This window comes from Fistularia commersonii, chromosome 16, assembly GCF_037954325.1.
Source record: "Fistularia commersonii isolate RoL2024-O1a breed Wild chromosome 16, RoL_Fcom_v1.0, whole genome shotgun sequence".
NCBI classification, from domain to species: Eukaryota; Metazoa; Chordata; class Actinopteri; order Syngnathiformes; family Fistulariidae; genus Fistularia; species Fistularia commersonii.
The window spans coordinates 12,080,605-12,107,735 of NC_141299.1; the positions used below are offsets into that span (position 1 = coordinate 12,080,605).

At 40.6% G+C, this 27,131-nt stretch overlaps 3 protein-coding genes across 5 annotated transcripts; 1 reads left to right on the top strand and 2 right to left on the bottom strand.

Moving 5' to 3' along the window:
- Window positions 1-1,856: 1,856 nt before the first annotated feature.
- On the bottom strand, window positions 1,857-6,165 carry lsm7 (LSM7 homolog, U6 small nuclear RNA and mRNA degradation associated). Its single transcript, XM_086162280.1, has 4 exons — window positions 6,115-6,165; window positions 5,777-5,867; window positions 5,625-5,696; window positions 1,857-3,602 (listed from the first exon to the last, which is right to left on the bottom strand). The coding sequence occupies exons 1-4, from the start codon at window positions 6,118-6,120 to the stop codon at window positions 3,460-3,462; spliced, it is 312 nt and encodes a 103-aa protein (XP_086018406.1). The 5' UTR covers window positions 6,121-6,165; the 3' UTR covers window positions 1,857-3,459.
- A 302-nt stretch (window positions 6,166-6,467) lies between these two features.
- On the top strand, window positions 6,468-9,228 carry LOC147225956 (kelch-like protein 23). The gene is made up of 3 exons (XM_086161896.1): window positions 6,468-7,462; window positions 7,630-8,041; window positions 8,184-9,228. Exons 1-3 carry the CDS (start codon window positions 6,511-6,513, stop codon window positions 8,485-8,487), a joined length of 1,668 nt encoding a protein of 555 aa, XP_086018022.1. The 5' UTR covers window positions 6,468-6,510; the 3' UTR covers window positions 8,488-9,228.
- On the bottom strand, window positions 9,205-22,995 carry LOC147225957 (ceramide synthase 2-like). 3 transcript variants are annotated; one of them, XM_086161898.1, is made up of 11 exons: window positions 22,897-22,995; window positions 22,368-22,544; window positions 19,744-19,861; window positions 17,820-17,938; window positions 17,139-17,196; window positions 16,963-17,013; window positions 15,706-15,798; window positions 15,103-15,231; window positions 14,110-14,216; window positions 11,298-11,454; window positions 9,205-11,192 (listed from the first exon to the last, which is right to left on the bottom strand). In XM_086161898.1, exons 2-11 carry the CDS (start codon window positions 22,541-22,543, stop codon window positions 10,995-10,997), a joined length of 1,206 nt encoding a protein of 401 aa, XP_086018024.1. In that variant the 5' UTR covers window position 22,544; window positions 22,897-22,995; the 3' UTR covers window positions 9,205-10,994. The 3 variants fall into 3 exon arrangements, with proteins under 3 accessions (XP_086018024.1, XP_086018025.1, XP_086018023.1); XM_086161899.1 differs by having other exon boundaries at window positions 22,893-22,971; XM_086161897.1 differs by lacking the exon at window positions 22,897-22,995 and adding an exon at window positions 22,653-22,868.
- Window positions 22,996-27,131: the final 4,136 nt, after the last annotated feature.

Consider the following 27,131-nt stretch of genomic DNA (forward strand, 5'->3'; position numbering starts at 1 on the left):
TTCTGCTGTGTGAATTGAAATTTCCTTAATGTGGGACGACCAAAGGTCCCTTCTATTCTATTCTTTTCTAAATCAGAACACAAATCATACTTTGAAACCAGTGCTGGTATTCTGATCCCCAGCAAAATGTCCAAGTGAAAAGCAGTATTATTCCATGAGAGAGATTTTCAGGTCTTGTAAATACACAGCACAGGATCTCACGAACCAGTTGCAAAGGGATGTGCTTAGTAAAAACAAAAATGATCAATTAACTACGGGTTAAAGTTAAAAGGAATTCTGCAAGAATAATATCAATGACAGAAATAGCTTACTTTAAACCGACTGCACTTGCAGGAAAATCTGATGAATAGATAGAGGTTATATTAGAAACTCGGTGTAACACGAGCAGCGTTTCCATCCGGGAGAGCTGTGAGAAATAATCTGGGATTAAATACCAAAGATGCAAAGTTTAAAAAAAAAAAAAACACAAAGACATCAGAAAAAGGAAAAGAAGAAGAGGAAAGAAAAAGAAACTGTTAAGCTTTTGAGGATTTAAATCAGATGTGCCTGTCTGCAGGATGGATCATTAGGAAAAGGCTACGGTGCCTTCAGGTGCATCTACGGGGAGCGGGAAACAATGCTCGCTTTATATTCTGGACTCACCTCTCTGTGCCGATCCGCTGAGAAAAAAAATGTCTTCAACCGCGAGCGGCTGGACACGCAGGCAGGGACACATGGATGGAAAAGCAGAGGTCAAGAGGTCCACTATTTGTGCAGTCCGCCAAGGGGCGTGGCGTGCCCATCCTGCAGGTGAGACTCTCCTTTTTGGTTTACTTTACAAAACCAAGGCTGCGCCGGAAAAAAAAACACTGGACCCTCCGCCCATCGGCCTTTATCCCTAGGATGTGGGCGTCAAGGGGATTTTAGGGCTACACCCTGGTTTAATCGTCTAAAAGATCCTGCAATCTCCAGGTAAACCTCCTGGGCAAATTCTATCCGATTATTTACAGAAAAAAAGTAATAAATGTAGAAAAAAAACAGGTGTATTGAAATGGAAATTGCACTCAGTGGAGCCATTGAAGTTCTGAGCTCCAGACAGACAGAGCAGCGAAGGAGGGGCTTCGACCCCCCCACCTCCAACCCAGGGGCCCCTTCACCTGGATTTCAGCGTCTAAACACCTCAGACCAGCTATCTTTACATGGCCTCATGTGCCCTGAAATAAAATTGGTGGTTTTACATTTACAAAGTGGATTTTGTAGTGACAACTTAATTCATGTGGTAAAATCTTTAAAAGATCCCTCACACAAACAGAACTGCATTGGTTTCTTATTTCTGAGCAAAGGTGCAAAGAAAGGTATCAGCTTACATAATTCCCTCTCTTGTTGTTTTGGCTGCTCAAAGTTAACAAATGAGGCCTTGTGTGCGAACAGGCACCCATGACTGGTCTTCGCACATGAAGACTGTCTTCATCTCTGCAAACAAAAATGAAGCTCAGCCATTGTTACTGTTTGAAAAGGAGGGTGGAGTTGAATGCATAGACTTACCGTGGATAACATAGCCAGTCTCTTTATCTACCAATTTTCTTTATCCAATTCCAATTTGGCAAAACAAGTTTTCATGATGGCCAAATAATTCAAAAACGATTTCATGATAGACAATAAAAAGAAATGCACAATTACTAAAAGCCATCCGAGACATTGTGGAAAAATATGAATTAAATTCGCACATCTTCTAAGCCAGTGTTTCCCAACCACTGTACCACGGCACATTAGTGTGCCGTGAGAGATCATCGGTTGTACCGTGAAAAAATGCCCACTTTCACCTGATTGGTCCAAAAATGATTTATTCAATGCAAATAGTGTGTATTTGTACGTCTATCTGTGTGGACAGCACGCAGTGACAGGCAGAACAATTAAATGCTCTTACGCTAGATGGCAACAGGAAGTGAATTAACCGGTGTACATTTGGTGGCATGTTGTGTGATATTTCCAATGTAAAATGTGCCATGGTTCAAAAAAGGTTGGGAAAAACGGTTCTGAGCTGCCATATTATAAAAACCATTAATTTCCTGGTATATCAATACTGACCCATCATCAACACAAACTGCCCCTAATCTTGTTGACAACTGTCTTTGAATAGCTTACTGTTTTACTACGCACAGATGCAATAACTCCATACTTTATACAGGGTTTCACTTTAAGTGACCAATACCAATGACCATCTAGGCTGAAGAGGTCGAGATGGTGGACTCAACAAAGTAACTTGGGGTTTGCATTAACAACAAACTGGACTGGACACATAACACAGACGGCCTCTAAAGGAAAGGTCAGAGCAGGATGTTCTTCCTGAGGAGACTGAGGTCATTCGGTGTCTGTAGCAGGATTCTCAAGACCTTCTACCAGTCTATGGTAGCCACATCTCTCGTTCTTCGTTGTAGTGTGTTTGTGGGGCGGTGCCAAGACTGTGGAGGTTGACAGCAAGTTGGTGAGAAAAGCCCACCCCGGCGGTGGGACTAAACTAAGACGGTCTGGAAATGAAGGCTGAAGGACAAACACCAATCCTGGGCAACCCTTCCCACCCCCTGCACAACAAGCTGTGGCCGAATGGCAGCGCATTCAGCCAGCGGATTTCCCCACCCTGGTGCATAACCTTATGCTTCAGACAGTCCTTTGTGCTCACAGCTATCTGGCTGCACAACAACAGTCTGGACAGCACACAATTCCGACTGGCCAGTTACAGCTATACTATTAACCACTACCTACAAATGTCACTCGCTCAAGCCACTTTACTTTTGTTGTCTGTCCTTTTAAATATCTGATTATATTTATTGTCTTTTGTTACCTGTCCTCTGCAACAGCTCAATTTCCCCTGTGGGGCTCAATACAGTATTGTCTTAAGTAAAATGTCATGTTAATATATTAATGTAAGAGTGGCAAAAATATCTGTTTAGGGAAATGCCATGGGTAAGGAAAAAATCTCTTATTAGTTAATGTCAAATTTGTAGGTTATCAGAATATAACCTGTATCAACTATTAGTACAACATTCTCTGTGTGTAATGTTCTTTAATCAAAAACCATCTGTTTAATTTCCATTGAGGGTATAAGTATTTCAAAAAATCCCCTTTTCACCTATTCAAATTAGAGAAATGTAGGAAAGACATATTTACTCATACATTTTTTATTTTGTTATCAAAAACAACAAAGTAGTAAAAAGATTTTTCTGGATAAAAGAAAGCAGTGCTGTTTTGACACTTCAAAACCTTGAGCTCGATCAAACTCAAAATTGCACACGACGGATGGAAACTAAACTGAAGTGCTTTCAAGACCTTCCGCTAATCTTCAAATAAGGAAATTGCAAACTGCTTTGTTGTAGGTTACTAGTGATATTATTAAAAAAAAATTAAAACAGAAAGGAAAAAAATTCAAGTGTGCATGTTCATGTGTGGGTTGAGGGAAGGTGGGGAGAGGGACGACGACTGTTAGCCATCCTGTTGCTGTATGAATGGATTCGGTATGGCTTCCATGCCATCCTGAGGACAGATCAGCACAACTGAGGTCCCTCTGCAGACCACCAGCCCCAGCTGCCGGGTGTCTTCTGTTAGCTTTAGCTGGTCATCTGGATCTGAATACACAAGAAGAAAATACAAATAAAAACATGTGCTTGGCTAATAACTACCGTATTTTCCACACTATAAGGCGCACCTGAAAGCCTTTAATTTTTTCAAAAACCGACAGTGCGCCTTATATATGGATCAATAGGAGTTGATTATGGCTACCGTAGTCAAGGGGTGTCGCCGAAGGAGCAGCAGTAAAAACAGTAGAAGGGAATTCCAATCCCACACCACTTGTGTGTGTATTAACACCCCAAAATGGCACCTTTCAAGAGACACGCTTACGACGCAAAGTTCAAATTCAAGGCGATCAGTCACACAGTAGAACACAGGAATACAGCAGCAGCGAGAGAATTCCACATTAACGAATCAATGGTACGGAAGAGGACCAAGCAACAAAATGACGTGCACCAAGTAAAGAAGACTGAACAGTTTCTGACGAAAGAAAGAGAGATGGCCACAGTTGAAGGACAAACTCAAACAGTGGGTTGTTGAACAGAGAGCAAGTAAAAGTGTCTCTGCAGTCACTATTCGAATGAACGCAACAGCGCAAGCTAGCGATATGAACCTCAATTAATTTAGAGGCGGTCCTTCTTGGTGCTTTTGTTTTATGAAAAGCTTTGAACCGTTACAAATGGAGTTGGAAAAACATTGTTTTCAACGAAGGCGGCGTAAATACCGGTAAGGCGCACCGCATTATAAGGCATATAAAATAGAAACTACTGTAGTGGCTGGGGTTGCGTTATGCATCCAGTCGATGAAGCTGCGCTAAAGAGAATGTAAACAAAGCAGTCAGCAAGTCAGTCAGTCAAACTTCATTAATAGAATACACACCAATGTTCTGACAACTCCGTTCACTCCCAAAACAAGTTAGTGCATCCACAATACGGTACCGTACGTACTGGTACCTCGTACTGGTATTTGTGCCGCCTTTGTTGAAAACAATGTTTTTCCAACTCCATTTGTCACAGTTCAAAGCTTTTCATAAAACAAAAGCACCAAGAAGTACTACCTCTAAATTCATTGACCATGTCGCTAGCTAGCGCTGTTGCCTTCATTCGAAGAGTGACTGCAGAGATGCGTCTACTTGCTGCTCTCTGTTCAACAACCCACTGTTTGAATTTGTCCTTCAACTGTGGGCATCTCGCTTTGTTTCTTCAGAAACTCTGTTTTGTCTTCTTTACTTGGTACAGGTCATCTTGTTACTTCCTCCTCTTCTGTACCATTGAGTCGTTAATGCTGGATTCTCTCGCTGCTGCTCTATTCCCATGTTCTACGGCGTGACCTATCGCCTTGAGTTTGAACTCCGCGTCATAAGCATGTCTCTTGAGAGGTGCCGTTTTGGGGTCTTTATACACACACAAGTGGTGTGGGACTGGAATTCCCCTCTTTTGTTTTTACCGCTGCTACTTCCGCAATGCCCCCTGACTACTGTAGCCATAATTGACCGATATCGATCCATATATAAAGTGCATTGGATTATAAGGCGCACTGTCGGTTTTTGAGAAAATTAAAGGCTTTTAGGTGCACCTTATAGTGCAGAAAATACAGTACTTGTATTAAATGAAGCCATTTCACACTGTCAGGTGCTGATTGATTCAAGATCCAACGTGTTTATTGTCATGTGTACAGTGTGGAAACGTGTTTTCCTGTGCAGAGAAAATTCTTACTTTGCTGCCTGCTGTGCATTTAGATAATGATATAATAACCAGTATTCTAGTTACTATCAATATTCTCCTATCTTTGTTTCACAGAAACAGTTCCTGGCACAGTTAAAAATAGTAGATTTATGCCAGACTTTTCCAATAGATGAAATAAATAATTGAACTGCCTCAGATGAAGCAGCTCAGTGACACTATTATTCTTATTGTGGATCCACAAAAGGAAACTACACGTCACGGAAAGACTGTTTACAAGAATCGTTTGTGACCAATGATCTATTTGTGTTTAATCACTTTAGCGTCGTACTCCGGTGTTTTTTTTTCTCCTCACCCACTTGGTAGTCGTTTGTTTTTTGCCCCCGAAACACTTACCACGCATGTACTCGATGGTGCCGTCCAGCACCAGGTTCAACAAGGGGTCGAAACCTTTCAGAACGCCGCTGGCTGAAAAGCCAAACACAAGGCAGTTAAATGAAAGCGACATTTATAGGGCAACGAGCGATTATTACCCGGACTCTTCTAACCTTCTCGTCCTCCTTGAAACTTAACTCTAATCGGCTTGTCGATGTATTTTGACAAGTCGAAGATGCTCTCTTTTTTCTTCTTTTCTTTATCCTAAAAAGCGCAAACGCACAGGGTGTATGAGTCGCATGCAAGCTAGCCGCAACAGACACTCACTTAGCAATGGTTTAGCGCTCGCTAGCGACAGTTAACCCCTACTAGAGTCGTTACACTAATATTACTTGTTATGGTATACTTTTAGTGATTATCAACTTTAAAAACGTATAGTTCAAGAACACATGCGAATAGGTTAGTAATTAAAACCAATGTTTGAATGAAAGCACAACCATTGCGAACTTACCGCCATGTTAGCTGTGTGACCCGGAAGTTGAAATTTTGACCTCTAGAAACGCCCAACCAATCAAATCGTCGAGCGTCTGAAGTCTCTGGATGACGTAATTAGTTTTGTATTTTTCGCAGTTTGCTCACAATTCTCTCACTGAACGGAAATGCGGACAGTGTATACCAACTGTAATATTTTCAGTTATATTTTGATTAAAGTTATACAAATTAAAAAATGTTAAAATCACTTAAACCAATTGTCTGAGGTGTGTTTTTAAATGAACATGTTTACAAACGAACTGACCTCCCCCACACCACCGTTTGCCCCAGTCAGTTACCAGTCTGTCTATTAATACCACCGGCTCATGTACAGTAAACCGGAGAGAGGACACAGGGAAGACCGTTCTGTTGGGACATGGCTCGTAAAGCAGACCCCCGTCTGAAACCCTCTGATCGGATAAAGAAATCGGTGGAGGATGACATTGTACTCGCAAATGACCCTGATATGGTACCTGATGTCATGCTACAAGTTGAGGCAGAGTTTTTTTATGTCAGCCGCCATCAGCTTAGTCTTCAGAGTCCTTATTTCAGGGCTCTGTTCTTTGGCTGTGGCGTAGAGAGCAACAAAAGGCATGTGGAGCTGAAAGGTGTAAGTTCACAGTATTTCAGGGTGTTGTTAGAACACAGCAAGACATCCTGTTTGGCTTTGGACAGAGACAATGTTCTGGGGATCCTTCAAACAGCTGATTTCTTGCAGCTGGACCGAGCCAGGCTGCTTTGCTGCAAGTTTCTTGAGCGAGAGCTGCATCTCAGCAACTGTTTGGGAATGATGGCCTTGGCCTGGCAGCTGGGCTGCCATCAGCTCTATAAGGCAGCACGCCAGGTGGTCCTCACACACTTCTCTGCTGTGGTTTCCGACAAGGACTTTCTGTCGCTGCCCAAAGATACTGTGGCACACCTCCTCGCCCGTGATGACCTGGCCATCCATAAAGATGATGTAGCCCTGGAGGCGACCCTACGCTGGGTGTCATTTGACCCTAAAAGAGAAGGGCATTTCCTGGAGCTCATTGAGCTGGTGAGGCCAGAGTCTCTCTCTTTGCCTTTTATAACTGAACTCTTGACCAGGATGAAAAGCTCTGACCCAAGAGCAAGGCTCATTTGCACGCTGAATGAACATTATCCAGCCTCCTGGTCAGTAGGCAGGTCACTGCAGAGGACCAGGGCCAAAGAGACTCTCTTTGTCCTCGGTGGACCTCATGATCAAGAAGAACAGCCACTGTACCAGTTTCATCCACTCAGTGCAAGATGGCAGAGCTGTGCACCTCTGCAGAGGAAGAACCTCACACAGTACTCCGTGGCTGCAGTAGGTAATGTTTGGATGCTGAGAATTATGCTCATATTGATTAAAAATGAGTGTTGAGTTAGATGCTGAATGTTTAGATAAGTTTATCAGGCATCTCAGCAAATGGCACAATAAAATATGCGACAAGCTTTTCACCTTTTCAACATTTTCCTTTGCTTTCTCATTAATTAGGAGACAGTCTGATTGTGACAGGGGGGTATTTTCGTGATGTGCTGTGGTTCAGTGTGGACTGGGTCAGAAGATATGACTGTGGACACCAGCGCTGGGTTGATGGACCGTCGCTGCAGAAGTCCCGTCACAGCCACTGCTCGATAGGACTGAACTCAGTGCTCTACGTCATGGGGGGCTCTATGGACGAAGGGGTGGTGGCCAATGTCGAGAGGCTTGTTCTCGGGTCCGATGAGGTCTGGGAAGAAGTCAGCCCCATGGTTCAGGCTGTGGAGAGGGCGGCTGCCGCTGCCCTGGGGTCGTGTATCTACGTAACCTGCGGCCTGGACGAAAACGGGGACGTGTACAGTGGAATACAGAGATACGTGGTGAAAGTCAATCAGTGGGACGTGATCTCATATTCTCCGTTTCCCCGGTGAGTGAAAATCTAGCTCTCGGACATCGCTCAGCTTTGATTTTCAAACAAAAATAAAATAAAAACCTGCTACCAGTTGATATGTACAGCAAAGCATTGTGGAACTGTGGGATGACAAAAACTCTTGAAAAACCCTTTGTAGATATGACCTGGTTACTACCGAGTTTAACGGCGCGCTGTACCTGTTTGGAGGCCATGCCTTGCGTTTCGATGTGGAGACCGATGAGTGGACCGTGTTGGAGGAGGAATTCCTGGAGAGAAAGTTCTTCAGTGGCTGCGCCGCGGTCGGCGGCCAGATGTACCTGCTCAGTGAGAAAAAGAGTAACAAAGCATTCCCAAACATGCTGCTGCTGGATCCCTACATAGACACCTGTATTGAGATAGATGATGTGATTCCCTGTCCTGTGCCCATCAGGGGCTGTGTCACCCTCTCAGTGGCGACATGATGAAACTACATTACATTACATTACATTACATTACATTACATTGCATTTGGCAGACGCTTTTATCCAAAGCGACTTACAATAGAGGACATAGGGACTGCAAATACACTTGCAAATACAAGATGCACAGGAAATATACAGGACAGTAAGCTTGGGTTATGAATGTAATGAACATGAATGAGGCTCAGTGTTGTTGCGTCGGTGTCAAATGTTAAGTTTTGGAAAGTCGGTCATTTGGGTTGAACTTGATAAAGAGAGGGGTAATATGGAAATCGGAGAATACCGTGATACTCCAAAGCACTAACAATAATATCTTTTCAGAGATTTCAGGAGTTGCTGAATAACCGTTTTTAAAAGGTTTTCTGACTTTTTCGGTCATGTCTCGAATCCGCTCAGCAAATACGCAAAGCTGACTGCTTTGCGTATTTGCGTGATAGTCGAAAACAAAGAGATTGTGGCCAAACAATGATCCGTCTCTGTAAAAGTTATGGATCGAGTGAAAGAGGACATTAAGTTAATTGGTGTGAGAGAGATGGATGAAGAGGAAAGGGTTGGATGGAGGTAGATGATTCACTGTGGCGACCCCTGAAGGGAGCAGGAAAGGAGAAAGAAGAATGATCCATGTCTTCATAGGGAGATAAAAATAAAATGATGAATCACCATTTTAAATTAAAAAAACATGATACATGCATGATATTTACTCTAAGTAACACAATAGTATAATTTCATGTGCAGTTTATTAATGCCTCTAAGATTGCCACACAATCAATCATTTGTCTTGACCTGAACTTGGGCAATATAATAGTACAGACATTTAGTGCAGTACGTTGTTCCAGAATGTTGAATAAACCCAAGTGAATCTGTGTAAAATAAAAACAAAAAAACTGAACATAGTGCCGTCTGTTGATAGTATATAACCTTTTTTCTTGTATTCCTGCCTGTTCACAATAATCATTTAAACATCTGTCACTATTTGTCATTACCCTTTTGAATCAAGGCTATCCACAAAAAGTAATAAAATTTGGAATTAAAATATCGTATCGTCAGAAAACTGCTTTTTAGTGTAGGGTTCCTTTTTAAAACCGGTATCCACAAAGTATTACAATTTATATTTGATATACAAGCGGCGTACTCTAATCTTACTTTTTGACAAAAGAAATCTGACCCAGCACCACATCACATCATCTAAATTCAAATTTTTTTACAAACAGGATTTTATTTTCCAAGATTCTACATTCTCAAATACTTGCCTCATCATTTTCTTCGAATTACTTTTTGGGTCACTCTTTTGGTCATGTGTCCATATCAACATATACGTCATTTCAGTCTGATTTTAAAATATTAACTTGATTTCTAAGTCATGTCTCAAAAATGGCAATAAACTATTTCCATCATTTTTAAAAACAATTAAATGCATTGACTCAAGGAAAACATGAGGGTAATTTTTTCATCACATCTTTAGAGAATTTTTCTTGAAAAAAAAAAAAAAAAGTCTGCACACAATTTCACAGTTACACATTGTTCAATACATTGCCAATACTTTGTCCAGCCCATAACATCCCATAATTCACTCAGAAATTGTGTCCAATCGCAGTGAGGCCCGGCTCATGGGCTTGTCAAGTAAAGCCAGTCTCACTTGCAAACAGAGTGTAGTATCAAGTGTTAGTGAAGTTTAAGACACAGCAGCTAAGGCACAAAACAAAAACCCAAACAAAAAGCAAACTTCAACTGAAAACAAACTCAAGAAGAGATCGTGCGACGTGATACCAGATAGAGAAGACATTCAGAGTAGAAAAGGATGCAATCAAACCCAAAACTCACTCGTGATTTATGTTTTAGTTTTCCCAAAATGGAGGTTTCTCACTCTTAAAAAAGGTGGGAGTGTTTCTTTGAGTTATAATTTTTGTGCAGCAGGTGTCGCTATTTCTCTTTAAAAAAAAAAATCAAATCTCAACACAGTAGTTCCTGTATTAATAGTTCATAAAAAATACTCAGTGAAATGGTTTATCAATGTTTAGATGAATCAGTGTCTCTTTCTCTGATTTAAAACACGTTATGTATTGGTCGGCATTTTCATCTTGTATAAAAAAATTTTTTGCTTTTCTTGTTGACAAAAGACGTTTAAATGCTTCATATCACAATCATTCCGTGTGTCTCTGGTGTATATACAAAAAAATAGTTCAACACATTGAAAACAAACATAAATAGAAAATCCGAACATGTATAATTTACTGTATGAATTACCGCCGTCTCCAAATTTCAATGTACAAGAGTGGGTGTTCCCTCTTCATGTTACGTCAAGTGTGTAGATTTACAATCATTTGTGCTTTTTTGCCCTCTTTTTAATGAACAAAAGCCGACCTAACCTGATGTGAAATTTTTAATGGACCACAATGGATCTTACACAAGCCAGATATGTTAATGGTAAATTAGTTTATCTCCGATCGGCAGAAATGTAGACAATTTTGAAACACAGTAGTTGCGTAGATGTGTGTGAATGGACTCTACCACTATCTGGCTTTGGGTATTCTACTATTGATATTCCTCTGGTTGGTCAGGTTGTTGAGGACACAGTTGTTAGCCAGCGAAGCCAGCTTGGAGTTGATGGTGCCCTTCCTTTGCTCCCATCTGCTATCGTCGCCTTCTTCCTCCTGCTCGTCTTCTTCATCCACCTCACTCTCCTCATCGCTGCGCTCGTCGCGCTCCACCTGCAAGGGCAAAACAATCCATTTTTACCGATCGGGCTACGCGATTTGTGACGTCACAACTACTCGAATGTGGAAACACAAGTTTCATTTTCATCGCTCACTCACCTTGCCCGAGAACATGAATTTGTAGACCATCCGTAGGATGAGGTAAGCCCAGAAAATATGCAGCGCTTGCAGCACCAATAACAGGGCATTGAAGAAATAATATCCGAAGAAGGGCTGGAAGAATTCGAGGGATACCACCAATGTTGTGTAGACGATTCTGAAAAATAAGCACAATTTGGTCTTAACCCAAATTCTGAGGGTTTTGATTAAACTGTGCGATAAAAGTGATAAGAACTATCTCATACCAATGTCTCACTGATATGAACAAATGAGTACTATTGATTAAACTGATCGAATTATGTTCCATTCAGTTTGATTTTAATTTATCTTTTGTTTTTGCTGTTTTCCTCTCCATCAATTATTTCTGTTCCAATGGTCTTAGTGCATGTGTGCATGTGTGTGTGGGTGTGTGTGTGTGTGTGTCTGTGTGTGGTGGAAAGGTGTGGCTTATTCTCACACTGCTCAGCTCATCGCCAGCCACCTCTGAGAACCCCGGTTATTCAATACTCATGTGCCATATTGTTAATTCATGTGAGCCAGTCTGTTCTAAAGTTTCTCAGTTTAATATCCCAAAATGTGCCTTGAGTGGTTTTCTTCTAACCAATGATCTCTATTGTCCTATCACTTAGATCCGCTGTTTTCAAACTGCAGACTGAGGCTCTCATCTGTACAAGCTTTTTCTTTCCCACAGTTAAAGTGATATTTGTATATCTCATCACAGACTCACCCTCCCTTCCACCTGTGCCACTAAACACGTGTGTGTTGTTTCAGTAGATCCCTGGAAAACTCGTTTGTGCTTCAGTAAAGGTGAAAAAAAAAAAACTTTAGCAGCAATTAGAAATTGTATAAATGACAAGAAGCTTCATCGTTCTTTGACAGCAGTAAAATTACTGATCTAATCTAAGATGATCGAAACCAGCGACTTTTTTATAAAATGCTCAGAAGATTGTGTTGTGCTTGGCTGTTGTCTGAACATGCCTTATCTTCAGAAAAATATGTCAATCACAGTGCAGAGACGCAGGGGTGGGGTTGCTGACTTGGCATCTGGATCAAACGTGTGTTAAATCAAAGATGTTGGTAAGTGTAACTTTATTTCAAGGCATTGTGCAAACCAGTTTTGTGGGATACGATGGTAACAGTCAGAAGTGTAGCTGGTTTCCTTATTGGCAGACTTTTCTTAATCAAGCACAGGGTTTCCCACGCCTCACATGGTCAGACTATCTAAACCCAAATCCTGATATAACTCATGGACGACTATCATTTCTTTTAGGAAAATCCCCTCTTACTTTGATTTGTTCAGGTGTCTCCACTGTCCCTCAACGTGATGACATGAACAATCATTTTCTTTCAACACTACGGCATGCTTTAGAAGGCAAAAGGTACGATGCATGCCGATAGACAGTAATGAAATATAAATGGGTAAAATGAAGTCCAAAAGAATGGTGGATACAAAAGCTAAATGTTGGTTAAAGCACTTACCTTAAATCAATCTACTGATAACAGGTTTTTGCAAACTGCATTACATTGTGATGAATTTGTAGGACTTTTTTTTGTTCATTTTATTGACCGATTTGCAAAATGATTCCAGCGTGCACTTCCTGATAAAGGAAGCAGCTGCGCTGTGCGAGGTTTGTTGGCAGAGAGGGGAGTTTTAAGTCTGTTAAATAATAAATAAGAACACTGAGTAAGACCTTTTCCCATTTCTCCCCTGCTTGTTTTTAAACTATTAAATTTGCATTACTCACAATACGTGTGGTTCAAAACTCGAGAGGCATTTTACCGACTCACGAGTCACGATTCCACGTTCACTAACTCGTCCCTTCTACTGTGCGCTCGCTAATAGCATTTAAGAGACAACGCAATATGTCGTTATTGTGCGACTGCTATTCTAACTGCATTTGTGCAGGACCGTCTCCGAAAATTAGAATATCGTGATAAAGTTCTTTATCTTCTGTAATGCAATTAAAAAAACAAAAATTACTTTTTCATGATATTCTAATATTTGAGATAGGAGTTTTGAGTTTTCTTATGATGTAAGCCATAATCAGCAATATTAAAATAATGAAAGGCTTGCAATATTTCAGTTGATTTGTAATGAATCCAGAAAGTATGACAATTTTTGTTTTTGTAATTGCATTACAGAAGATAAAGAACTTTATCACAATATTCTAATTTTCGGAGACATTCCTGTATAAATGTTTTCTCGTTTCAACTCACATCCCTTTTCCTCCCGGCTATGAAATGGGAAATAAGAACCCGCGGAACGCTCAATATAGTGCCCCACACTCGCAAATCAAGCGAGTCACAAAGTAAGTCAACGAACGAATCAATAAGTAGCTCAGAGTCGCCCTCCATACTCGCGAAACAAACGACTCACTCAGTAACTCAACAAACGAATCACTCAGTGGCTCCGAGGGGCTGCCCTACTCAGAAAACTGAGTCATTGAAGTAACTGACTCGGTGACCCCAAAGACTCGAACCCAATTCTCTTCAGCGAGTGACTCATTTAAATTCCCATCACATCTCACAAGTTTCCCATTACAATGTACTGGCACCAAAAAATACTAGATTAGGCCAAACTATATTAACTATTCTTTCTGGAATATCTCCCAAGGACAGTCCCGACAAGAACAGTGCCATAAAACATATCACTGAATGAATTAATCCATGCAACTGAGGGGAAAATGAAAAAGGATTATTTGGTTTCAATGGAACTGGTTACAAGTTTCAGATGAATTCTTGGGAATTCCAACTGCAAAAAGAAAAAAAAAGAAAGGGAAAAAAAGTCCAACATTGTGCCACATCATCTTACCTTCCAGGAAACACCACCAGCCTCGTGATGAGGAAGACCAGGGAAAAGACGACGAACAGTGAGTCACATACCCTTGTCCACCCAGCGTAATGCAATGTCTTGGCAGACTTTTAGGAGAAAAAGAGAAAAGAAAAAAGAAAAAAGTACATCATTATGAGGGCAAACGTGCACATGGATATTATCAGGAAACAAGTCGGACCACACACATTTTTCTTGCTCATACTGTTTCGTGAAATTATAGTTTATTTCCAATCTGAGTTGTAATCCCAGCCGCAATGTTTAGACAAAAATATGAAAAAAAATGTCTCCCAAATTAAATACGGAGAATTTTAATGGGATCCTATCAAGAAGTAAGTTGGCTGGAGGAACGAATATTAGTCAACATTGATTTAATTAATTAAGGTTACAGATTTCTAAAATGCCAGGCTGTAATGATTAATTGACACCGATACAATTTTGTTTAACATAGCAGGCAAGCCAATGCCCACTTATGTCACCTGACCAATCCTACATATTTCTTCATCTCTGGGATGTGATAATCATCAAACTCAGATACAATCAGAAACATGACGCCGAGCCAAATCCAACTCATACAGGGAAAAATAGACACTTCCGCAACAGGTGTTTTTTTTTAGAGCCTTTAGAAGCATTTCTTGATTTTAACAGTAACATTTTGGCATTCGGCACTGGACGCGGTGGGGTTACAGAAAATATACAGTGCCTGTATGCATAGGATATTTCCTGTGACCTTTGTTAAAAAAAGTGTGTGTCGAGTTCAGGAAAAATAATATAAATGAGAAGTGTTTGGCGTATCAAAACAATGCAAGTAAGTACATTTTATCTAAACTGGTCTGCATCTGAAATGACTTTACCGACTGGATTTCATTTAATTTTTCAATACCTCTTTTGTAACCTTTGTGGGAGGTGCAAAATGGGGATGAGGTATTTTGAGCAAATTCTATAATTGATTGATTACAGGGGTGATGTTCTTACCTCGAGGAAGATGTCGGAAGAATCGTGCACCAGCATTACAAGTGTACCAACTCTCACATAGTTGGCACAGTAGGAGAAGCCAATGAGGAATATAGTGGCAATGTGATGAATAATCTGCTCCTTGAAATCCTGGATTATAAACAATTACAGGGATGACAAAATGTCAGGGGGATCTCTCGTAAAAACCGACGCAGCTCTTAATCTGCGGGCCTGCGGATCAGTTTTGTCACTATGCTGAGTGCAGATTAATAAATGCTGTCTAGATTCATTTTCTCCTTTGTTTGAAGCCTTTATATACTGAATAAAAACATTACTATTCATGCAAGTACTTCAGGTCGTTAGTGTGAATTCCTAGAAATAATACCCAAGCCTTAGAATCATTATAAATGTGTTCAAGTATAAAACATATGACCAAATGCCGAGTGCACAAATTTACAGCAGATAATCCAGTTCATAATCCGTAGTTTGAAAGAGATGCAACAGTTGAGTGATAACATTAAGCTGCTTATTTTCACCCTTCAAAATAAAGTTTGCCCAAAACGTGATGAAACGAACGCGCTTGTTTGTTTTTGGTGTGTGTGTGTCTGTGACGCTACCACTTACTTTTCGCTTGACATCTACAGAGACGCACAGAATAAGCGATAAGTAGAAGCCCATCTCCAGGATGTAATACCAGTAATGAGCCTCTGTGACAGGCTGAAATAAAGTAAAAAGTGAAAAATAAAAACATGACCTGAAACACAGCAGTGGTATGCACATTGCAAGCCAAAGCACTTCCATCACTGCCTTCCGGCTTATCGGTGTGACCTCAGGAAATGGCACAATAGATGTGGACAGAAGGTATAGATAACATAGAAGCACACCAATGTACATGTTTTCACTCTAGAGTAAATGCATCCTGTATATTGGAATGTGCGGTTCAGCTATAATCTGCATATCGCCAAATTCGGGATCTTTCTGACCCGAGACAGGATCACGTTCTCTTGTAAAATCCCCTTACCATGCATTTATAGTTTGCAACGCTAGAGATGCAGAGAAAAGCGGTTGCGACGCTATCTAAATCAAAACACCACCTCAGCGACACAAAGACAGGAAGTTGACAGAAGAATTTAATCTCCACGACACAACCTTTCCCTCCCGATTTGACATTTCATGAAGAGGGTGCAATAATTACAAATTCAGATCAAAACAACGTCTATGCGTTTATGTGTTCTGAGTTTTTTAAATGAAATTATGAGTCCGCCAGCACAAACTGGCTCCGCCGGAGGAATGTTGACCTGCAGGCTGCCCGATTGTCATCATGTCAGAAATCAGTTGAAAAGTCAAGGGGAAAAAACAAAACAATGGAACGCGAGAGCGGATCCCGTCAAGGAAGTTGAGAAATATATTACCTCATATGTTGGGACTAATCAGTTCTGTGAAGCCAAATTCATGGGGGAAAAATTCCTCACACGAGGATTTTTAACTGTTTTTTTTTTTTTCAAGTCAAACTTATTCAAGAGACCACGGGCCACACGGAATGTAATATAGTATGTAATGTGAAAAAAAGTGCAGCTCATTTTATGAGTCTATCAGGCAAATTAAATTACAGCCACAAAGTATATAATCAAAGAAACAACACATGCAATAATACATTACGAAATTAATAATCCATTACTACTCTTACTCTTATAACTATCTGTGTCCAAGGAGATCAAGTGACTTTATAGAGTATTAAGTGTGGCCCAACGTACACACATGTGACATATAATAAAACCTAGCCATGATTTGTTAAATTTTTGCCTTCAATTAAGTCTGATAAATCCAGTATTCGTGAATTCAAATGTAATTCCTTTTTAAATGGTCGCTGTGTGTACAGACCTGCTGAGGATAACCCCTCCAACACTCCCGCTGGTCCCAGAACCATGGAGCCTGGAAAATCAAGAGAAAAGAAAATGAGCAATATCTTCTCTTGAAAGCAGCTTTTTCTGACACACACACGCACAAATGTGTCATTTTGGAATTGAAATTGATTTATCTGTTCAAAAAAGACTTACGTCGATTAAAGACCAGAGCCCAGCCGTGAAAGCTGCGATGTAGAAAACGAAACGCCAGCTGCACAGATAAGATAAACCTAACGTGTGTTAGCGTCATCCAAAACAGGAGTCAATTTAGTCAGAAAGTCAATATTTAGTCAATATTTTCTTGATATAGTTTGTGTAACAAACATGGAATTGTGGTGGTTTACAACAAATAAAGTGAAGCAGTATTTTCTACTATAATAAAAGAAGGACACGTCACTAAAAGAAACATAAATATATGATATCAGTGTTAAGGCAACGCAGATGATGCAGAAAAGTGAAATTCAATACACCTATCAATAACATTGCCAAACCATGAACACAAGGGAACTAATATTTATTTGCTGCTCTACACATAGGCTTTAGCTTTGGAGTATAATACGCTTTAAGACCATTTTCTAGCGTCAACCTGTATTAGGACCGACCGCAACATCGATATATATGGAATATCGTCTCCTACGATGTGAATCTTGTTTGAAGTTCAAAGTTGCGATGTAGAAGTTTACAGTCTGAATGCGAGATGGAGTGAAGGTATCGAGTACCGAGTCACAGATATGACATGAACTGTGCACGCTCAAGTGTCTCAACTCTCACGTGTTCACCACTCGAGAGCTGAATGTAGCAAAATCGAGAATTAAAAAAAAAAAAAACACTCACAAAGCCTCACAGAACTTCTTGGTGTTGCTGGGTCTGTCCTGGTTTCGTCTGTGCCTGAACCAGGTCTGAATCTTTCTCTGGGAGAGTCCGCACTGCTTCCCCAGGCTCACCACCTCGTTCTGGACACGCATACATTTCCATGGTTACAACCTGGAATATATTTCTAAATTCCTCCAGCTTCTCTTGAATGATCAGATGTGTTCTATTAATCACAGACTTCTGTTTTTACACCGATTCATTCAAAAGCTGTAAATTTTGTGACACGGTGACCCTGTAGACCAGGGGTGTCAAACTCATTTTCACAGAGGGCCACATCGGTATAATGTTTGCCCTCAAAGGGCCACATGTGATAGTATAAATGTAGTATAAATGTAGCTAAATATAACCAAATAAAATGTAAAATAAATGTAACTACTCCTTCATGTCGAATAGCTCTGAATTGATCCAAAATGTTACGTATGCATTCCCATCTTTCTTGAAACAGCCGTCCATCTGCATCAACTTTTCTCCTCTTGGACATTTTGGGATCATTTGTATTTCTCATTTCCACTTGTTGAAAATGGCATTGATGTGGATTCACTCCAGTCTAATGGCAGGAGGCCATCACTTCGCGGGTAACAGGATCGGCATAAACAGCGGGAAATGTAATTTATGGCTGATGCATGCGTTTGAATTATTTATTTTAAGACAATAAGACCTTTTGAGAAGTTATCGCGGGCCTTGAGTTTGACACGTGTGCTGTAGGCTATCACGGATGACATGCACGGATAATATGCATGTCAACATACATTTGGTGTTTGTGTGTAAATTACGCATACTGAGAATACATTACTCATCAAACTGCTTAACTTTTTTTGATATCTTAAGTAAAGTTTTTGTACATAAAGGAGAAAAAACAGCTTGTCTGAATGAAAGTACTGTATAATATGTTTATACTGAAAAAAAAAACACTCTGTAAGGTTGAGAATTTTCTGTGTGAACTCTTAGTACTTGTCTGCACCTCATACATTGCACTTTGTATTTTTTTTTGTGTATTTTGTGCTCTTCTGTATGTCAGTACAAGATTTCAACTGTCACGCAGGACCGCATTCCTCATATGTGCGAACATGCTTGGCCAATAAAGCTGATTTTCAATCTGATTCCGATTCTTCTCATTGTTCTCGCAAATCGCTGGTGTCAAGTACTCTGCGCAAAAACAGGAACTATTGTTGCTCATGTTTAGGTTATCACTTCCTCAATCCACCTGTGTCTCAGCATAAAAACCGGGAGGCTCATTGTGACTCTTTTGATTTGGTCTCTCTGAAACTTCCTGCTTAAAAAGTTCCCCGTTTTGAGTGAAGCTGAGATCCTTTAAAAACGAACTTCCAGAAAATGACCTTAAGCCATCTTACAAACTTACTTCCTGCCAGCTCAGCTAGGAGATTTAAAACCCATGTTCTCACTTTGTGCATTTGAGCTCACTGGTCTCAACTGACTTAATGTTTTTTTTCCCCACCAGTACTTTATCTAGTATGTAAGAAAACTTCATATCAAATGCTCATCACATTATTGTGTCATAAAATGTTGCAAAATGTTGCATTGTATCATATTGACATCTACTACCACAGCGACGCTCCCATGAGAGTCTGACAAATATGTCCTATTTATCAGCCTGCTGCCAGATCTATCAGTTTTAGCCTATATACCTATTGATATAAAAAACTTAACAGATACGCTTACAACTCTGAAAAAAGCTAATATTGACAAAAAAAAATCTAAAATGTACGTACAGTTAATCCAAAATTCTCTTAATGTGTACATCCCTCCAACATATGGCTTTTCAGCTGTTTTCTCTTTGTTTAATGCTTACACATGATGGGGGGGCCAGTGGATAACACAAATGTAGCTCTATATGAAACAGTGGAGACAAAATCAAAATACAAACTTGTGACGGCTGCCGACTCCTCTGTTGATAGAAAGTCTCCAGCTTTGGGAGCGGAGCAGCCCGAATCCGAATCCGGTCCTTCACGCCTAAATATTTGCTTATTGGGATGGCGATGAGCCTGAGGGGACACATAACAAGAGAAAAATCAAAACAGAACTTTATACCTGCACCATGTCATTAATCTCAGCGAGAAAAATAATAGTGATAATTATGATAATAAAGATAAAAATATATATTATAATATTATCATATAAATATACAATGATAATAATCATAATTATTAGTATTATTACAACGCAAAATTGATAATAATATTTCAATAATAATAACATAACACCACACACATATATATAATATGTTGCTTGATAATAATACATATAATAATATTGGTAATTTAACATTATAATTATTATAATTATTTTTTTTTATTATATTATTTATTATAATTATTATTACTACTACTACTACTACAGTTATAATTATTATTATTATTATTACTGCTATTATTATTATTATTATTGTTATTTCATATGACATCAACAGCTGCTCATTGTGATCCCAGCGCAGCTGGGTGCTTAGTAATAGCAGCGAGATTACTCAGACAGACTTACGCAGGATGTAGAACCACTCCTGAGGGTGCACGGAGACATTGGCCACAGTATTTTGCTTCAGCTGATGTAGCATCAAAAGAAACTTGATCCGTGTGTGTGTATATGTGTGTGTGACGTAGTGACACAAGAGCTGCGATCAAGGTGTGCGTACGCGTACACATGCCTGACTACACGTGTGTAACTCTATCTTCGAGATGATCATCCCGAAACGGGTAGGAGGGAGGGATCCGAAAGAACGAGAAGGTCGGGACAATTTTACGTCGAGACACACGTAACGAGATCTCTTGTTACGGGGAGGCAGGTATTGCACACACACAGACACCAGACACACACACACACACGCACACACTTTTTCCTTAACATGAGAAAGAAGAAGGCCGGACACAATAAAAATGTATAGATGCAGGCGCCAACCCCAACTGCTTTTAAAACATCTGACGTTACAACCAACCAAGGGTGCAGATCTTTCACGGATCCTGTCAAACAAGCTCTCAAGAGGTTCAGCACATGAGCAGATAATCGTTAGTAGTCGCTGATAAGGAAACACATGCAAATACAGACCAGCTATCCAGCTACCTGTTCATCTTTCATATGCCTCCGTCATCTACCGCCTACGTTCTAACAGTTATCAGTCAGCAGATTTCATCATGTGTACAAGGAAGTCGCCTTTGGGGAAAAAAAAAAAACAACTCACCCTTTTCATGACCTTCTGTACCTTGAAAGAACACGTGACAATCATGCGTGTTTACTCCACCGATGTTAAGTACTGTGACGCCAAAACTCCGCGGGACATTTTATTCACGATGCAGGTGAGAGGTTGAGAACTTCTCCACATATTTTCGCGACTAATCTGATGCCTCGGTTCTTGATAGATTAACAGTTTGTTCTGTGCAGGAAAGTCAAGCCCAAGTGACAGCTATGGATTGCTTGTTTTGTCTGAACAGCAGAGGAAGAGGAATATAGATTAATGACATAGATTCACCCCCTACTTAACATCAATATGTAAACTGGTCACAACACCTAAGGGGCTTGAGAAAAAAAATCTACATTTATCTCGTCAAATACTAACAAATATCAAGTAAAGTTATCATAAAAAAGGAGGAATCCAGTGCAGAGGACTCATGATCTCACCCCAAGGAAAAACAAATGGAAACGTTGCAATGTCTACTTTGACTTTTTACAAACTGCAATCTAAATCATGTTGAACCAGTGCAAATATGAAATATGATCTTAATTTTTAAGGATATCTAAAGCACATCCTGGGGGTTCTAGAGTCTTAAAAGTCAACTATATTCGGTCGTCTTGCAGAATACACATAAAATTAAGAAACGGGGAGTGTCAGGCACGTGGTTTGACAAATCACTTGTCAAATAGAAAGCAGAAGAGTGCTTCAGTTGACCGACACACATTCCAAATCTCGAACCGTGCATTTGAAAACAGAAAATTCGCATTGGAAAAATGTATATGGTGTATTTGAATTGTTGTTGTTCTGCAAAACACTTTTTTTTTTTCCATGTGTGTGTGCATTCTCATTATAAATTAACACATGTGTTACGTCTGACTTTAGGTTGTCGTCTCCAGGCGCTTCACTGGAATAACTATAACAAGCACAACTGGGAATTCGCATTAAAAGTAAATGCGAAAAAAGTTGCAGAGGCAGGTCGTCAAGATACAGGCGATTACCCGGGTAATTTTGTACATGGTTGAACACACACACACACACACACACTTTTTACAAGGTTGGACTCAGTCTCTCTGAGGGGAGCGAGGTTTTTATGCAGTCAGCAGCCAAAAGTGCCTCCTACTGACACCTGCCTCCCACTAAATATGTGATCAACAACCTCCATCTCCTCCAATGGCCACGACACTACGATTATCCCCGAGCAACAAGGGTGGCAAAGCAGCCAAAGGAGAAACATCTTGAAATGTTTAGCAGTTTTTTCTGTTTGTTTTTGTACTCATCATCAAACGCCACCTGATAGGAGCATCCCAAGGCAGATGGCGGCTTCTCACCTTTCAAAAACGTATCTGAGGGCTATAAAAGCGAAGGCCAGAGGCAGGGTGTACACCAGGTCCCGTGGGAGTGGGAAATGCCCCTTGCCCTCATCGATTTCAATGTCCTGCCAGGTGATGCCAGGAGGGAGCCAGTATTCTTCCTGCCAAAGCCACTGGTTGAGAAGGGCCTCCATCCTGAGGGGAGAAGAAGGGTGGTTGACCTGAGCAGACCATGCAGAAGATTAGTTGGTCTTTCACATGCACGTTTGCATGCATGAAAACATGCATGCACGACGCGCTCACCTCGACATGCACACGTAGCTACACCCGGGAAGGTGCACTTTTTCAAGTCATGCGGTTAAGAAAGCAAGAAGGATGGCAGTGATCGGTGCATCGCACGCAAGCGAAGGGGGAACCTAACTGAAAACACGTCGTGCGTGACGCGACGAGTGTAGCTTAACATATCCCGCGCGGACGCGAACGTCAACACGCCCCGTCGCGAGTGGGAGCGGGGATCGGATCGCGACGTCGGCGGACGCTCACCTACCTGCGGGTCCTGCGGGGAGGATGGGGAACCGCACAGCGACAAATTGGGACAGAGGAGCGTTGTGACGCAACCTAGCCCGGCTGAGGGGGGAAGGGGCGGAGTCAATGACGTCATCGTCAGCTCACTGAGAGTCGTATGCCCGTGCGTGAGAGATCCGTGCGCTCCACCGTCTCCTTCCCCCCATGTTTCCTTCTCTCTCCTCTCCTCTCCTCTCCTCTCCTTCTCTCCTCTTCTCCCCTCCTCGTCTCCTCTCTTCTCGTCTCCTCTCCTTGTCTCCTCTCCTCTCCTCTCTTCTCGTCTCCTCTCCTCACGTCTCCTCTCTTCTCCTCTCCTTCTCTCCTCTCTTCTCTCCTTGTCTCGTCTCCTTTCTCCTCTCCTCTCCTCTCCTCTCCTCTCCTCTCCTCTCCTCTCCTCTCCTCTCCTCTCCTTTCCTCTCCTTCTCTCCTCTTCTCCCCTCCTCGTCTCCTCTCTTCTCGTCTCCTCTCCTTGTCTCCTCTCCTCTCCTCTCTTCTCGTCTCCTCTCCTCACGTCTCCTCTCTTCTCCTCTCCTTCTCTCCTCTCTTCTCTCCTTGTCTCGTCTCCTTTCTTCTCTCCTCTCCTCTCCTCCTCTCTCCTCTCCTCTCCTCTCCTCTCCTCTCCTCTCCTCTCCTCTCCTCTCCTCTCCTCTCCTCTCCTCTCCTCTCCTCTCCTTTCCTCTTCTTTCCTCTCCTTCTCTCCTCTTCTCCCCTCCTCGTCTCCTCTCTTCTCGTCTCCTCTCCTCTCCTCTCCTCTCCTCTCCTCTCCTCTCCTCTCCTCTCCTCTCTTCTCGTCTCCTCTCCTCATGTCTCCTCTCTTCTCCTCTCCCTCTCTCCTCTCTTCTCTCCTTGTCTCGTCTCCTTTCTTCTCTCCTCTCCTCTCCTCTCTTCTCATCTCCTCTCCTCACGTCTCCTCTCTTCTCCTCTCCTTCTCTCCTCTCTTCTCTCCTTGTCTCGTCTCCTCTCCTCTCCTCTCCTCTCCTCTCCTCTCCTCTCCTCTCCTCTCCTCTCCTCTCCTCTCCTCTCCTCTCCTCTCCTCTCCTCACCTCTCCCCCCATCATGGCAGACAGCTGGCAACCTTAACCCTCAGATTACTTTCTTTCTCTTGCTTGTTAATAATGTAAGAAAAAAAATTTTTTTTTAAAGTAAATGTTTGTATAATACACATGTGTCTCGCAATTGTCACAATATTACTTGTGTCAGGCATAGATTTATGTATGTGTTTATTTGTTTATGACTTTATTTCTAGTTAATGTGTCATTAAACAATTTCCACAACAACAATTTCCGCACAACAATTTCCTTCGGGATAAATAAAGTTGTTCATATTCTTATTCTTATTTATATTTATATTTCATTATATTTCTTATTCTTCCTCCTTTCCACTATTATCTATTACTGTTATGTTTTTCCTTGAAACTCTGGCAGAGCAATTTCCTTCGGGATTAATAAAGTTGCTCTCATCTCATCTCATATTTATTCTTAAACCAGTTACATGAGAAAACTGTCTAATGGGCCTTCCAGCCGATCCCTTCAGGTGTCGCCGCAGCGAATCAACCTCCTCCATCGAATCCTATTCGCTGTATTTTCTTCTCTCACACCAAATAACTTCATGTTCTCTTTCACCACATCCATGAATTTTCTCTTTGGTATTCATCCTCCTGCCTGGCAGTTCCAACCTCAGCACTCTTCTGTTAATATATTCCCTATCCCTCCTCTGTACATGACCGAATTATCTCAACAGACACAAAAATAGCAATAAATACCCGGTATATGTGCAATGAAAAAAACAACAACCTGAGAAACTTGATCAGAGATTATTTGGTTCAAGAAGGTAATTTGGAGAAATGGACATGAAAAGCAGAAATGAGGGATCAAAATTAAAAGTAGAAAAAAAACCAACAACTGACAAACATTCTGAATAAGTTAGTCAGCACAGCAGGGGGACACTTGAATAAATTATTTTTCTCTTTTGAATTTTTTACATTTTATTTTCCTCATTTCAACTCAGATTATGATATTTACCAATTTCAACCAAGGCTTCTGAATATTGAGACTCTCAGTTCTTCCTGATATTTCTATTATTCAGCTATGAACAGTAAAATAGGACTACAGGTACTAATTCTATTACTACTTTCATCATCATCAACAAAATGTAAAAAAGTAAAACCACCAGAAATGCATGGAATTAAAAAAAAAAAGATTAAGACATATTTTTTGCTTTAATCCAAAGTTTAATCGATTAGGTGATTAGGATTTCATTTAAGGCTGATGATACTTGTGAACGAATACTACAAAATAATACCCCGATTAACGTTAATAACTCGTTGATGTCTGTTCTAGTTTTGTGAGGAGGGAAAATCTGTATATTTAAAGTCCTAAATATGTCAGGTTTTGATGCCCAATGCTCACACCTGCAGGTTCCTCAACTCAAGGCAGACAGTCTAAGAGTTATTCTCTAAATTTCTTCTTATCTCTTTATCAATGTAGTATCATGAAAAATAATTCAGTCATTAGAGAAAAACTACAATCATGTAATACTGACTTTTTTTCTATTTGCATTTATCATGACGCATTGGTAATCAATTTCAGGAAAAGCTGCATTTATTCAAATGTGGATGTCACCGAATGTACAGTGGGAATAATTCAGATGTCGAAAATAGGATGTGCTGATTAACTTTTCACACAAACTGACAAAATTTGCGTTTTTTTTTTTTTTTTAATTTATTTTTCAAATTAGAACAGCCCAACCTCTCAACAGCTTTCAAAGTCTGCCCAAGCGTTGCTGCAGAGAAAACAGTCCAAGGAGATTTTTCCTGTCACTGATATCTCTCTCATCAGCAATGTTAACATTCATAAGCTTGAAAACTATGCTCACATGACACTGCCTTGCATACCATTCATACTCCAACAACACTTTGTGAACAAAAAAAAAAACTCATCAGGAGTCACATTCCACTCACCCACTGTTTGAGTGTTTAATAATGATTAAAAAAAGCTCCCTCATAGATAGAAACAGTGGTAAGAGTCATAGTGTAGCTCCGCCCTCATGGTGTATGTGTGTTGATGTATTTGTTCCGAGAAATAACAATCTTGAACCCTTGAAAGGGACACAAGTGAAACGTGTAAGAATGCATCTCAGGGTTTTAAATGTTTTGTAATTGTAATACAGCCACTTAAACCATCCAAAATATGGAAAAAGAGCCAAGGCGCGCATTGTGACAGATCTCTGAGTGCAAAATGACTCCCGTGTGTTCGATGCAATGTAATCTTGTGATGTTCTACCGGGTTGATGAATCAGCCTGTGCTTATTCATTCACAACTGCAAAAAAAAAAAAAAATCAAATCAATAATTTTTCACAATGCCCGGTTTGCAGCGTGTATCTCTTCTGCTGTTTGACAGTTGATGATTTCTATTCGCGACCGAGCACGTGTTCGCCGAAGCATCTGGGATTCAGAGATGAAGAGATATCGAAGTCTTGCATTGAAGAATTCTGTGAACACGTGGCAGGAATCGCATTCAGACGCATTTGTGGCACGACGACGAGGGGAATAAAATGAATACGTACAGGTGGAGTTCTCATCCGATATAGAATTCTGAGTAATTGGTCGATGATACATTTGACTGACAGTTTGGCGGCGGAAAACCAAATTGTGGTGTAGTGTTGCAATAAGTGAAAGTGTAATTATATTGAGAATGTAAGCGACGGAGAGCGGGCTGTAAAGATAGCTATAAAGATAAAAATGTTTTTTCAGCGCAATGATTGCTTGGCAGTGTTTGAAATGATTGATGTTGCTGAACAGGGAAAACTTAGCATTAGAGTGCAAATTATATATTTATTAAAGTTGAATAATTGCTGTATAATTATAAGGATGAGGAGAGATGTTCAACCTGTGTATCCACTTCCTGTTAGGAAGATGTTAGTTTTGTCCGTATCAACCAGAAAAGTTGTCTTTAGGGTTAAAAGGAGGGACAGGGACAGTAAAGGGACTCTTTTACCACAAATTTTACGGTTATTTGCTGATGTTCCCAGTTTTTAATTGATTTTCAGGAATCATCTAAGGACTTCATCTGTTTCTCGCAACCCTATTCTTCAACATAAGTGCAGTATATGCAGTTTAAAGGGGTAAACACTGTCACAGACAGTACATTAAGATCATTTTTTCAGTTATTTGGCAACTATCTGTGAAACTAGAGGAATATCAATTTGAATTTGATCCC